This window comes from Carassius carassius, chromosome 23, assembly GCF_963082965.1.
Source record: "Carassius carassius chromosome 23, fCarCar2.1, whole genome shotgun sequence".
Taxonomy (NCBI): Eukaryota; Metazoa; Chordata; class Actinopteri; order Cypriniformes; family Cyprinidae; genus Carassius; species Carassius carassius.
The window spans coordinates 26,037,514-26,050,225 of NC_081777.1; the positions used below are offsets into that span (position 1 = coordinate 26,037,514).

The window sequence follows — 12,712 nt, forward strand, 5'->3', positions numbered from 1 at the left end:
CCCTGACACGTCAGTACTAAAATCTTCTACAAGAGTTTGCTCGGTTTGCTCAGACACCATTAGAGCTCGGCTCTTGGGTGATTTCCGTAGAATGGCTTTCTTCAGGCGATTCTGGTACCTCTCCTGTCACTGCCATACGGATCACTTTGAGCCAGCGCTGTTTCAGATCCTCGCTCTCTGCTGCAAAGCTGTGGACTGATTTAGACTGAGTTAGTCTGAAGCTCGCAGGAGGGTCGGTGGCTCTCAGGCTGTCCTCCACCTGGTAGCCGAGCAGAGGAATCGTGGACTGGGCCTTGACATCCTGTGATGAAAGTAAATCTTTGTTTAGTAAAAGGAAGTGCTGTGCAGGATCAGAAATAGGTTCAGTGAGATAAAAGCACACTGACCTGAGGTGCTCCGTACAAGTAGAGAACTAGAGCTTCTTTTTGAGGAATGACACACCAGACTTTCTGCCAGGGCTTGTTCTTCTCGCAGTACTGCAGGAAGCCACACATGATACTGTTGCCCGAGAACTGAGCGGCTTCAATCTGTGAGGGAGAAGAAGTGAAGTTTAGCACTGCAGTGCGACTGCTTTATCACTCCTGTGCGAGATGACACACTCTGATATTCACTGAAAGTGAGTAAAACAAGAAGAAGGTAAAAGAAAAGGGTTCGGGTTTTCAGTATTTGTGATAAGCCAGAGCACTTCATCAAAAAAAGTGTCAATTTAGAACAGGGAACAAACAAAACTGATATTTCACAAATGTATTTTAAAATAACTCTAGCTTTGCTTCCTCTTCTAATGTGTTATCAAACCGAAACATTGTTAAAACATCAGGGTACCAGTGGTAACACTTTATAATACGCTTTATTAATAATATAAACATTATTGCATTACATGATGCTAAAACAGATCATGAGTTCATGCAAACTAGTTAGAATTAAAAACTGATATCGAGTTTGTATTTTTTCATACATACTCATGAATGTGCATCAACTGATCTGTTAAGCACTACTGAATGTTTGTTAATGACTGGTTACTGCAACTGCAAGGTTATATTATGTCCTTTTTTCTGACAGTCCAGTGTGTGGTCATTGATACATTATAGAACACAGTTCTGACCCCAGCTCACATGATCCTGAACTCACCTCTAGAATTCCCTTCTTCTTGCCCTCCCTCTCCTCGCTGTCTATGTGGCCTGTCAGGATGGAGTTACAGTCTTTGCACACCTTGTTTATCTTATTCCCATCATATTCCAGAGGGGCTTTGTAGTCTGAGCACTTCCCACAGACCACCTGAATGAAACCGACATCTCAGCACATGAAAAGCATTTTTAAACCGTGAAAACAGAATGTTTTTGGTTTGCTGCTGCTTACATATCCACAGGCCCGACAGTGATGTCTCCTGCGCGTCAAGGCATTAAAGGCCTCTTTGCATCTCATGCACATGGTCACCTCATTGTCTCGGATCCAGCGAGGAGCTCTTTTACCCAGTTCTGATATCTTGAGATCCTACACAGAAATATAGACATGTGTAAACAATAAAAGCAAGCAAATCTGGACTACTATGAATATAGTCCTAAATAAGTACATATGCACAAAACAAGAACCTCAGTCAGACTTACACAATAAGATTTAAACATCAAATTAATCTAGCATTAATGTAGTACTTTTTTACAGAAATGAGACATGATGCCATGGCTAAGTTAATATAAATCATTTGGATTTCATTATTTATTTATGTAACTGAATCATTTTAAATAAATTAGTTTTTAAAAGCATATAATGCAATGTTTTATTCCATTTCATCTTTTATTAATTTGAATAATATTTAAATAATTCAATTTTTTTATAATAATAATAAAAAAATAATAAATCATATTTAAATACTTCAAAAATCTAATAATAATTTAAATAAATAAAATAAATATTTTTCTTTAATTATTAATTGAAATAATCCCAAATTTGTCATTTAATTAACAGTAACAGTATTTAACAGTATTTAATTTAAATAATATTGAAATAATTCTATATTCTAAATATGCTCTTCTATAATACTTCTAAGATGACGCACTGACCGTTACTTCCTCCACATCTTTGAATGCTGACTTAAAGGTCTCATTTTTCTGAAGATAGATGTGTATCGTTTCCTGGAACGCCTAAAACACAAATGAAGACATTTAAAAAATGCACTTCCAAAGACTTGATAATAATCATCAAGGAAAACAGCTGATGTTATTTTTTTACCTTTATCCAGCTTTCTTTATCCTGTTCAGAGCTGTAATAAGGCAACAATAAAAACCGTTTACCCGTAGACAACCATTCAAAACACCCAGTATTGAAGAATACACAGTTTGCATTAGAAACACAAGCACAGTTGGTCCAGTCTGTACCTGGCCTGCAGCTCCAGTGTCCGTTCCTTTCCAGAAACCTGAAAGGTGTGAGGATAATCATCATTGTACGTCTCCATCACCTTCATGCCATCAATGCCGATACGTGTGCGAACCGTAAACTTCTGTCCCACCAAGCTGAACTTTGGAACACAGTACAGCAGCATATTGTTGAACTGTGGGAAGAGTTAACAGAGATTTATAATAAAACATTGCCAAATGCTATTATAATCAGAACTGTAATTATGATCAGTAATGGCCAGCATGGACTTACTAGAAAGAGATATCGGTCCATGGCTGAAGTGTTTCTTGCTGCCAGCTTCAGAATATGACCCTCTTTTATTAACTCATTTGAAGGGTTCACAACGTCCTCTTCCTCCCCCAGCATCTCATAAATCTCCAGCAATTTCTTAAGGTTTTCCTAAGAGACAGAAGACAGTATAAAGAGAAAATCTGAAATATACTGTAGATCCTGCCTTTCAATTTCAAGAGAAAAGCACTTAATAATACATCATTTTAGCCTTGCTGGAAGTGTCTAACATTTCTGAGATTTAATCAACATTTTTTGAAGATGTTATTAAAATGAGAGTCAGTTATTAAAGGGTTAACTTTTTGTTTTATTTGCATTCAAATTGTTTAATAAAGTCATTATTTTTGTTTTATTTGCATACAAATTGTTTAATAAAGGTGTTATTTTTGTTTTATTTGCATACAAATTGTTTAATAAAGTCATTATTTTTGTTTTATTTGCATACAAATTGTTTAATAAAGTCGTTATTTTTGTTTTATTTGCATACAAATTGTTTAATAAAGGTGTTATTTTTGTTTTATTTGCATACAAATTGTTTAATAAAGTCGCTATTTTTGTTTTATTTGCATACAAATTGTTTAATAAAGTCGTTATTTTTGTTTTATTTGCATACAAATTGTTTAATAAAGTCGTTATTTTTGTTTTATTTGCATACAAAAACTATTCGTCGCTTCATAATGTTACGGTTGTACCACTGATGGCAGATGGACTATTCTGATAATGTCTTTCATACTTTTCTGGACCTTGACAGTGGTATTTACTTGGCAGTCTATGGGACAGCCACAAGCCTCCCGGTTTTCATCCAAAATATCTTAAATTGTGTTCCGAAGACAAAGAAAGCTTTTACGGGTTTGGAACGACATGGGGGTAAGTGATTAATGACAAAATGTTCATTTTGGGGTGGAGTAACCCTTTAAGTGACTGACTCTTTGAAAAAAGGTTGTTAGACATAATCTAGAGATTCATTTGTACAGCAGATAAAGAACACTCACTGTTTTTCTAATGGCAGTGTTGGAATGAGTGGCAGCCATGGAAATGATCTCTAAAGACTCTGCAAAGACAAATATTTCACATTTCGAAAAGGTCATGTTTGACGTCTGATTTAGGAATCTGTTCACTGCTGAACTCACTCTCAGCGTCCTGCCGGTCTATGTGATCGTGAGGAAGTTTCTTCAGATAGTCTTTGAGCAGCATCTCGTATCGTGGCACTCTCTGAACGGGCTCCAACATGTGGTGCTGCAGCGACAGACTTCCACACGCTTCTTGACTCTGAACACACAAACACAGACACGTCAATCTACAAACACTAAAGAAGGCAAAAACAAACAGATACTGTATATCAGGAACGAGTAATTTGGCTATTTTGAAATGATCTTTGGTAGTTCTCCCATATATCAGTACTAACATCTACCAACATCCTTATTAATTAATGATAAAAATGTTCTGTTTTCAAATAATTCAGTATTTTTAAAATCAGGCTATTGAAAAGGACTCTCCTTGTGTTCAAGAGTAACAAACTGCAGTGTAAGACTATATAGATCAGTGCTCACCTGGATTTCCAGAATGATGGCTTTAAATGGCGGCGATCGGTCCATCCATTGCTTCAGCAGATCCATGGCATTATCAAAGTTCTTCACATACTCAGCGTACATCTTCAGAAAGGGAGTGAGTTTCTGTAGGATGTCCCCAATGCGAGGCGTCGACGTCCTTGAGAGAAAATCTCAGAGCATTAAGACCATATTCCTACTGATGAAACCAAACACAACGTCTGAGAAGAGAAAGCGTGAACGTCTTACCATTCTCCCATGCGTTTTTCCAGGTCAGGCAGAAGGAACTGGCTGTGGAAGGTATTAATGGAAGAGATGTTGGAAAAGATGTTTTTCACCACATCCATGGGGAACGTGTCTTTTTTTCCTTCTTCTAACAGCTTGGCATAAAACACCTGCAGGGCCAGAGTTAGATGATGTATGGTCTGTGTGCATACTTCAGATTGAACATCAATGCTCTTGTACTGGTTTCCCACTCAGGGCTTTGCAAGAGTTTGGTCAGTCTTTGGAAAAACAATATGAGCCCTTACCTTATCTAATAAGTTGAGTCGTGCAACATAAGCCTTCTCTGTCTGCAGAAGTTCGTTTGCGATCTTGTAGAGCTTCTGCTCATTTGTTTCCTAAATAAAAGAAGTTCAATTTGAACATAAATACAAATCAGCATCATTTGTTTTACATATTATCTACATGCAAATGTTGCTGTTTAAAGATCTCTGATGGTGAAAAATGTCATATTTAACACACACACACACACACACACACAAAAAAACATTGTACATAAAATATGAATGACAATAAAAAAAGCATTACTACAAATACTCATTTGTAAACTTTTATATACTTTACCATTTGCATATAAAATAATTATATAATGACATAATAATAAATAAAATAAATAACAAATAATAAAAACTAAATAATGCCACGATTACAAAAATATGGATAGTCTTCAAGCAAAATATGAATTCACGTTTTTTCCTTTTATTTTTAGGGTGGAATATGACCTCTATTCACTTTTAAAAAGTTCAGACTTTACGTGTCACAAGCCTTTCTTCAAACCTTTCCTTCGCCAGTTCTTCTTGGGGTACTATAAATAATTCAGATTGTTTAAAGTTCTGAGCTTTGGCCTCGTTTCAACTGAAATGACACAACACATTTCTGTTGAATTTGCTGAGAGGGAACTGTAACACTGTAGATGTGTCTCTGGTGTGAGACCCAGCTCAGCTCAGGGCTGAAGGGAAACAGAGCTCTGAACTGCCACTCCACCTACATTTCTCACCTTCCCAGAACATTTCCACCCTCCTTTCTCTCTAACACACCCATACACAAGTGAACATCCACTGGCATACACTTGCTGCACAGTCTGTTAAAGCAACTTCCTGATGTACACTGCCCAAAAACAGTACTGCTATCTGCCTGTCAGCACTTTAATGACACATGTCCTATCTCTTCTTATCAGAGCTCACATAAACAACCTTTGAACTATTTCAGACACCCTCCACCACTTAGCTGACGAAAGAACCAAGCTAACTTCCAATACATCCAGCCTTTGGCACAGCTGACTGCAATTCTAAAGAAGCGCATTGTCGAAACTTACCTTAGAGGACAGGAAATTAAAGGATGGTAAAGAGGAAACAAGTTAGGCCAATAAAAGAGGGACTGGTGTGATAGAAGGTCTGTGTTTTTGAAGCTTCACGCATGTCCACATGTCCGAAAATCTGGTCTTTTATCATTTATATTTCGTCTAAAGAAATGAAACTATTAAATAACACAAATGTAAGTATGGAAATTATATAGCGACCAAAAAATGTTAATCAAATACTATTATTAATGATTAAATATTTTGTTTAAAACAATAAACTAATCTAAATAACATTTTAATTAATCTTAAAATAAATAAAACTATGATATAACACAAATGGAAATGGTAAAAAAATGGTAATAATACAATTCATTTTGGTCATATATAGCAGCTGTTTTTAAAAAGCAGTAATGCGCTCAAAGCTTTGCTGTATTTTGGCCCTTAGCCGTGACTATACTAACAATATAGAATGGCCTTGAGTGCATAAGTGTACCATAATGAAAGATTTTGTCAACAGACTACAGTCTACTTGACCCATATCTACAAGACTTAAAAAACATAACAATACTAGAAGCATTAATCCATCTGCAATGCTTTCTTCAGAGGAAATGAAGGCCTGGTCTGTAAGGCTAATGTGAACGTCTGGTGGATGAGACGGCACATGGCTCAGCCGGGCCTGATGTGTCAAATAACTGTGTGACAGTGTCACTAATGACTCCATGAACACACTCTCTCTCACACGGACGGACAAAATCTGAGCGGATCAGACAGCATACTCCTCACCAATCCTCTCCGATACCAAAACCATCTTACCTTCGGCTCTGGGACGCTGTTCATCACAACGTCATTCTGTTCCGGCGCTCTCCTCTCCTCCTCTTCTGCCCGTTCTGTGTGAGTGTGAGGTGGATCTACACAGTCCTCGTCCGTAATTTCCCTCTTAGCCGCATCGACGGCATCTCCGTTCAGCAGTCCCTTCCTGTCTGTCCTCATGGCTGAAACAGTGCCGTGCGTGATTCCGTCCATCTCCCGGTTTCTGTCCTGTTCTCTTTGTTGGGCTAGAACCCCATTGGGGGGTTTGAGAGCATGGCGAGGGGTGTTCGCAGGAGAGCCGGGGTCTGTGGGCTGCTCCGTCTGTCTCTGGTAGTTTTTGTGAGCCGGGCTGCAGTTAGGAGATCTGCTGACCTGTTTCAGAGGAGTGCCCTCCCTCCGAATGTCTGTGTGACTGTTGAGAGAGAGAGAGAGAAAGTAGAGGAAGGTCACCTTCAGAGAACTCAAAAAACTGAAAGAGAAAGAGGAGTTTTTTGTGTGAATGTGATGGCGTTAAAAGAAGTGTTGAACACTCCGTCCGCCCCTCTGTCTTGTGTGCGTTTGCAGGGGATGTGTGAATGAGCGGGTCATGGGAGGAGTGGAGGAAAAGAGGATAGGAGGAGGATGGGAGGAATAGGGAGGGTGAGGAGAGGTAGAACGTGGCTGCCCTACTTCAGGATACATGCCAACATGCAAGAACACACATTTACACACTCAAGAGAGCGAGACGGTCTTTCTCTTTGGAACAAAATGCTTTCAGGAACAGTGGGAGCAAACTATAAATTATGTAAGAGATCATGTACAGTGCACCCAGACAGTCTGGTCATTCTTTTATCATACTGGAGGGGGTTTATTTTATGATGATGACAGGATGACTGGACAGGATCCCACTTATTACACGGCTGCTTAATAACTATATACTATACATAAGACCGGATCTATCAATTTGAGCTGCTTTGACAAGAAAAATATTTCACGTCTCATGCACAAATAGAACATTTAATTGTATTAATCTATTAGGAAATGTCAAAAATGAACATTAAGAATGATAAATGCTTTAGAATTATTTTAATTGTTAGTTCATGGTAACTAATGTAAACGTATTGCAAAGTGTTACCAAGCAATTAATAAAATTCGAAAGCTGAGACTTTGTTCCTTAAAAAAGATCATAAAATATCATTGCAACTCAAAATGATATAGCTTCACTTATGGTTCAATCAGAATCAAGTATTCCAGAGCGCCGTGTAATAATAAGAATACTTTTTTGACTGGTGAACGATAAATAACAGAGATGCACAATATAGAAGACATTTAATATTTCATACCATAAAATATGTATTTTATATCATAACTGACATGATATTTTCAGTTTATACATTCAAAAAATGTGTTCAATTCTAAACCCCAATTTAAGCTTACTTTTGTTTCTGTATAAGCATTTTACAAGTAAAATCAGGCATTAGAATATTACAATGTACAATAGAGAAGATGAATAATTGTTTAGCTTAAAATATACGGAAAAAAATAGGGGGAAAAATAAGTCTGGATAACATTTGCTTCTTATCAAGACCAATACTGATATAAAAATGATACTGTTGGCAACATGGTCACTGATATATTGTGCATCCCTAATAATCATCAAAACTCCACTGTAAAAACACGATCCACTCATAACTTCACATAAGCGTGCATAAACCGAAACACAATTAAGCCACAATATAAGGCTTTGTGGTTCATGCACACACACACACACACACACACACACGCACACACACACAGACACACAGATATCCTGCACCTCCAGGTGTTTCCCTGTCTACGGCCCACCTGCCCTCTAGATCAGATAGCGTTTCCTGTGAGATAGAGAATAGAGATGTGGATCTGAGGGTACGGTGCACTACAGTACACTCCAGATTACAGACAGCTATTAATATACCGTTGAGCTCTGGACTGCGGAGACGGATTAATATGTGCCATCTAATATTTTGTTCAGTGCATGACTCAAAACATTTCAAATCTGCAAAGAACAAAAGCCAAGTCTTTGTAACCTGGTATGATGAAACCTATTTACAAACAAGGTATTTCAGGTTTTAAAATTAAGCTATCAAATCAAGCCACACAAGCAGGGCGGTATTGGATTTCATAGCTTTTTCCCATGAGGTTGTAAACCAACCCCCTGCAGTTGTCTGAGGTCACGGCTCTTCGGTCAGCATTCATAAATACGTCTTGGCCCAGGCCAGACAGCTGCAGGAGTTATCAGACCCCGGTTTACTCCATCAACTCGTGCACTCTTACTTTGCTACAGATGAATTCCTGCACAGATTCTGACCCACACACAACACAATGGCACTAGACCGGCAGGCATAACAGGATAAGGGCTTGCAGGGATTATTTGTGAGGAACCGGGGTTTTAATGGTCAGTCCATTTTGGTACTGTGGCCATATGGTTTCATATGACCTGAATACATGAAAAAATACTATAGTAATTTATAGTAAATACTATAGTGTTTTTAAACCATACTATAGTAAAGTACTTGAATTAATTTGTTGTGGTAATTCTATAGTTGCTGTGGTAATATAACAACTAGTAATATAACCAAATTACTTTACTAAGTTTATATTTTATATTATACTACAATACACTACAGTTCACTGTAGTGTAAACTAAAGTATACTACAGTATTTATTACAGTTGATCAGTTTTCTATAGTTAATACTACAGTTTGCTGTAGCAATCATTAAAAAGTGTTGTAAATACTATACTATATACAGTATAATACACTTTAGTATGGTTCAAAACACTACAGTATTTACTATAAATTACTATAGTATTTTTTCATGTGGGGATGCTGAGCTACAGACTTATAGCAGATGAAAGGAAAGAACTTTATGCAGTAAAACAAATGCTTCACACTGAATTCATCATGGTTAAGGGGAGTTTGTGGTGTTTTAAGCCATGTAACCATGGTAAAAACAGTAATGCACTTCCTCAAGTGGCTTATTTCATAAAACAGCAGCAAAAGCAATGAGATCGAAGACACCAATGTTTAATAAATAACTAAATGCATTAACAATAAATCACAAAAAATGAAATGCTTTTGGCAAAAATATAGTATATTGGGAATTTCATGTTACTTGAGACTTTCACAATTGTTCTGTTACCTCAAATTTTGAAAGTGCTGTATGCTTTTAAAACATAACCTATGAGTTTATGTGCTTGATAAATTAGACATATTTAGCAACTTTTATTTTTCAAACCGTTCAATGATTTCAAGATTCATGTTTGAGGTATGACAGTGTGTAATTTATGTTGTAGAACTAAATGTGAAAGTCTCTTCAAATAATGCGAATCACAGATCTTATTTTACTCTTAAAAACCCATTAGAAATTCCAGAGGGAGTCCATGGTGAATTAGCCTTCCAGGTCGGCCTACAAATTACGAACAGCTCTATTGGCAGCAGTAAAACATAAGGCATGAGCCATTATAAAGTATAAATCATTGCACTTTGTTGAATGACACCAGCTTTAAGTTCTTTTAAAATAGATGCGTGTGAAGAATAGATGGCTAGAGACACAAACTGATAAATCAATCTTACCTCCTGTGTTGAAGTTTTATCACACAAAACAGCAAATGTCTCACACAAAACCAGTTCTTTTCACAATGCTTGAGAAACACTGAACAGAACGTTAGAGTAAAAACTAGCTTCTGCTTTTTGATCTTCTTGTGCAATGTCAGAGCAGACATTCCTTTACAGTAATTTAATCACATTACACATCTGACTCTGATTTCACAGCATTTCTCTCACACAACCAAATTCAAACACAAACAATTCAAAAAAATAATTTCTACTTTTATTCACCAAAGATGCATTAAATTGCTCAAAAGTGTTACAAGAGTTTTCTACTCCATATATGCTGTTATTTTGATTCTAAAGTTTTTATTCATAAAAGAATGCTGACAAAATGCATCATGGATTCTACCAAAATATTAAGAAGAAAATCTGTGAGTATCAAATCAGCATATTAGAATGATTTCTGAAGGCATTGACGACTGGAGTAATGAAGCTGAAAATCCAGCTTTATCATCACAGGGATAAATTAATAAAAAATTTTGATTAAATAAATGCATCCTTGGTGAGACGTCTTTTTTAAAAAAACGTTTAAAAAAAAATCGTACTGACCCAAACATTTTTAGTGTACTAATGTGAAAACACTAATTAAACTTTCAAGGTATATTTTTGCAAAAGCAAACAAGATCAATGAACTTATGTTAGTGAATGTCAGTATCTTCAAATCCATGAACAGAGGAAAAAGAGGTAGATATGGATCGCAAGTTTACCTGTTCGCCTCAAAGCGACTGATGAGGTTGGACACTACGCCCTTCCCTTTTGCTCCTCCTACTCCTCCTCCATCCATGTTGGGAGTGATGGGTGATGTTCCAGCAGTCAGAGGAAAGGAGATTTCTGTCACCGGACTCTGAAGGTGTTCTGGCTTAGGAGGCACTGCGGGAAAAGTCACAAAGAGGAAAGAGATTATGTTTGCATTTTAATGAAACAAAGCCGGAATTTACTGTACCAGCGCGAGTGGAATAAGGTTCCACAATGGCCATTGTTAATGGGATAGTTCACCCAAAAAAGAAAAGTCTGTGGTTAATTACTCCCCCTAATGTTGTTTTAAACCCATTAAGACCTTCATTCATCTTCAGAGCACAAATTAAGATATTTTTGATGAAATCCAAGAGCTTTCTGACCCTCCATACACAGCAAGGGAACTATCACGCTCAAGGCCCACAAATGTAGTTAGGGCATCATTAAAAAGTCCATGTGACATCAGTGGGTCAACCTTAATTTTATGAAGATATGAGAAAACTTTTTTATTTTGTGCACAAACAAACAAAAATAATGATTTTATTCAACAATTTCTTCTCTTCTGTGTCAGTCTTTGACACACATCGTCAAGTTCACTGCAGTGCCATCACACATGCATGTGCATTCCTCTGCTTGCAAACAAGACGTAGCCACTGATGTCTTTACTACGTTTCTGGGCCTGGGAACATTTCAGTTGCATTGCTGTCGATGCAGGGTCAGAAAGCTCTCGGATTTCATCAAAAATAAAATATTTGTGTTCTGAAGATGAATGAAGGTCTTACAGGTTTGGAACGGCATGAGGGAGTGTAATTAATGACAGAATTTTCTTTTTTGGGGGAACTATCCCTTTAAGTGTCTTGCTTAAGGGCAAACCCGCCCTGAGCTTCACTGCACCTCTAACTGCATGTAAGGAAGTGTAAAACAAAGTGCCCAAATAGAACATGTACATGGGAAAGCCCCCAATAGCGAAGTTATTTTAAGGAAGCACTTAGTTTATTGCAGGGAGGGCAAGCGTCCTGCAGAGTTTAGCTCTAAGTCCAATGAAACACACCTGAATCAGCTAATCAAGGTCTTCAGACTCAAAAGAAACTTTCAAGAAAGTGTGTTGGAACTAAAGTCCAAGAGAAGGACAGGACGTCCATGGTTTAGTGCTATTAAACTGGAAGCTGTAACAGTAGTCACAAGGTGGCAGTGTAGCTTTAGTATGTTGCAATGGAATCAGATAATACCCGGCAAGGTGAGATGAAGTGCATCTTGAAGCCAAACAGTCTGTCTCTACCTGCGGAGAGCAAATCACAGCTAATCTAAATCTGATGGGGTGGCGATATTGCAAAGCTCATGGCTCCATCCAGTCTGGCCCAATATAAATAGTGGCCGCCCCTCTCATTTCATACATCTCTAATTCAGTAAGTGTGGTCTTTGAGGTTTATGTCAGTGGGCTTTTTGCCTTTAATTTTACATGAGAATACAGAGAGACATAAAAAACGTTTCTATGAAGGAGGAACTCTGTTCCAGCTCAATGCCTATCTGCGAAGCATTCTGAAACCAACAATCATATATCTGCAGTCAATGTTCAGAATACTTTTCAGCAAATATGCAGAGCGATGTCATGGTAGAATTTTAGGGTCTGTCTGAGCTGACCTCTTTTTTTTTTTCTTAAAAAAGCAAAAGAACTTTATAAATGTTATACTATAAACTGTTACTCTTATCACTAGGAAATCATTCACATT

At 37.3% G+C, this 12,712-nt stretch overlaps 1 protein-coding gene across 5 annotated transcripts in view; it reads right to left on the minus strand.

Moving 5' to 3' along the window:
- LOC132101653 (FYVE, RhoGEF and PH domain-containing protein 4-like) overlaps window positions 1–12,712 on the minus strand; it is a 43,056-nt gene continuing 30,344 nt past the window's right edge. For all 5 annotated transcript variants that reach the window (XM_059506754.1, XM_059506756.1, XM_059506755.1 and 2 more), the window contains 15 exons: window positions 10,955–11,117; window positions 6,622–7,030; window positions 4,757–4,846; window positions 4,476–4,621; window positions 4,230–4,386; window positions 3,810–3,948; window positions 3,672–3,730; window positions 2,644–2,790; window positions 2,373–2,545; window positions 2,227–2,257; window positions 2,058–2,138; window positions 1,357–1,491; window positions 1,129–1,275; window positions 387–527; window positions 1–301 (listed from right to left, as the gene is read on the minus strand). In XM_059506754.1, coding sequence (XP_059362737.1) covers window positions 50–301; window positions 387–527; window positions 1,129–1,275; window positions 1,357–1,491; window positions 2,058–2,138; window positions 2,227–2,257; window positions 2,373–2,545; window positions 2,644–2,790; window positions 3,672–3,730; window positions 3,810–3,948; window positions 4,230–4,386; window positions 4,476–4,621; window positions 4,757–4,846; window positions 6,622–7,030; window positions 10,955–11,117 — 2,270 coding nt within the window. In that variant the 3' untranslated portion in view covers window positions 1–49. The remainder of the gene's footprint in view (window positions 302–386; window positions 528–1,128; window positions 1,276–1,356; window positions 1,492–2,057; window positions 2,139–2,226; window positions 2,258–2,372; window positions 2,546–2,643; window positions 2,791–3,671; window positions 3,731–3,809; window positions 3,949–4,229; window positions 4,387–4,475; window positions 4,622–4,756; window positions 4,847–6,621; window positions 7,031–10,954; window positions 11,118–12,712) is intronic.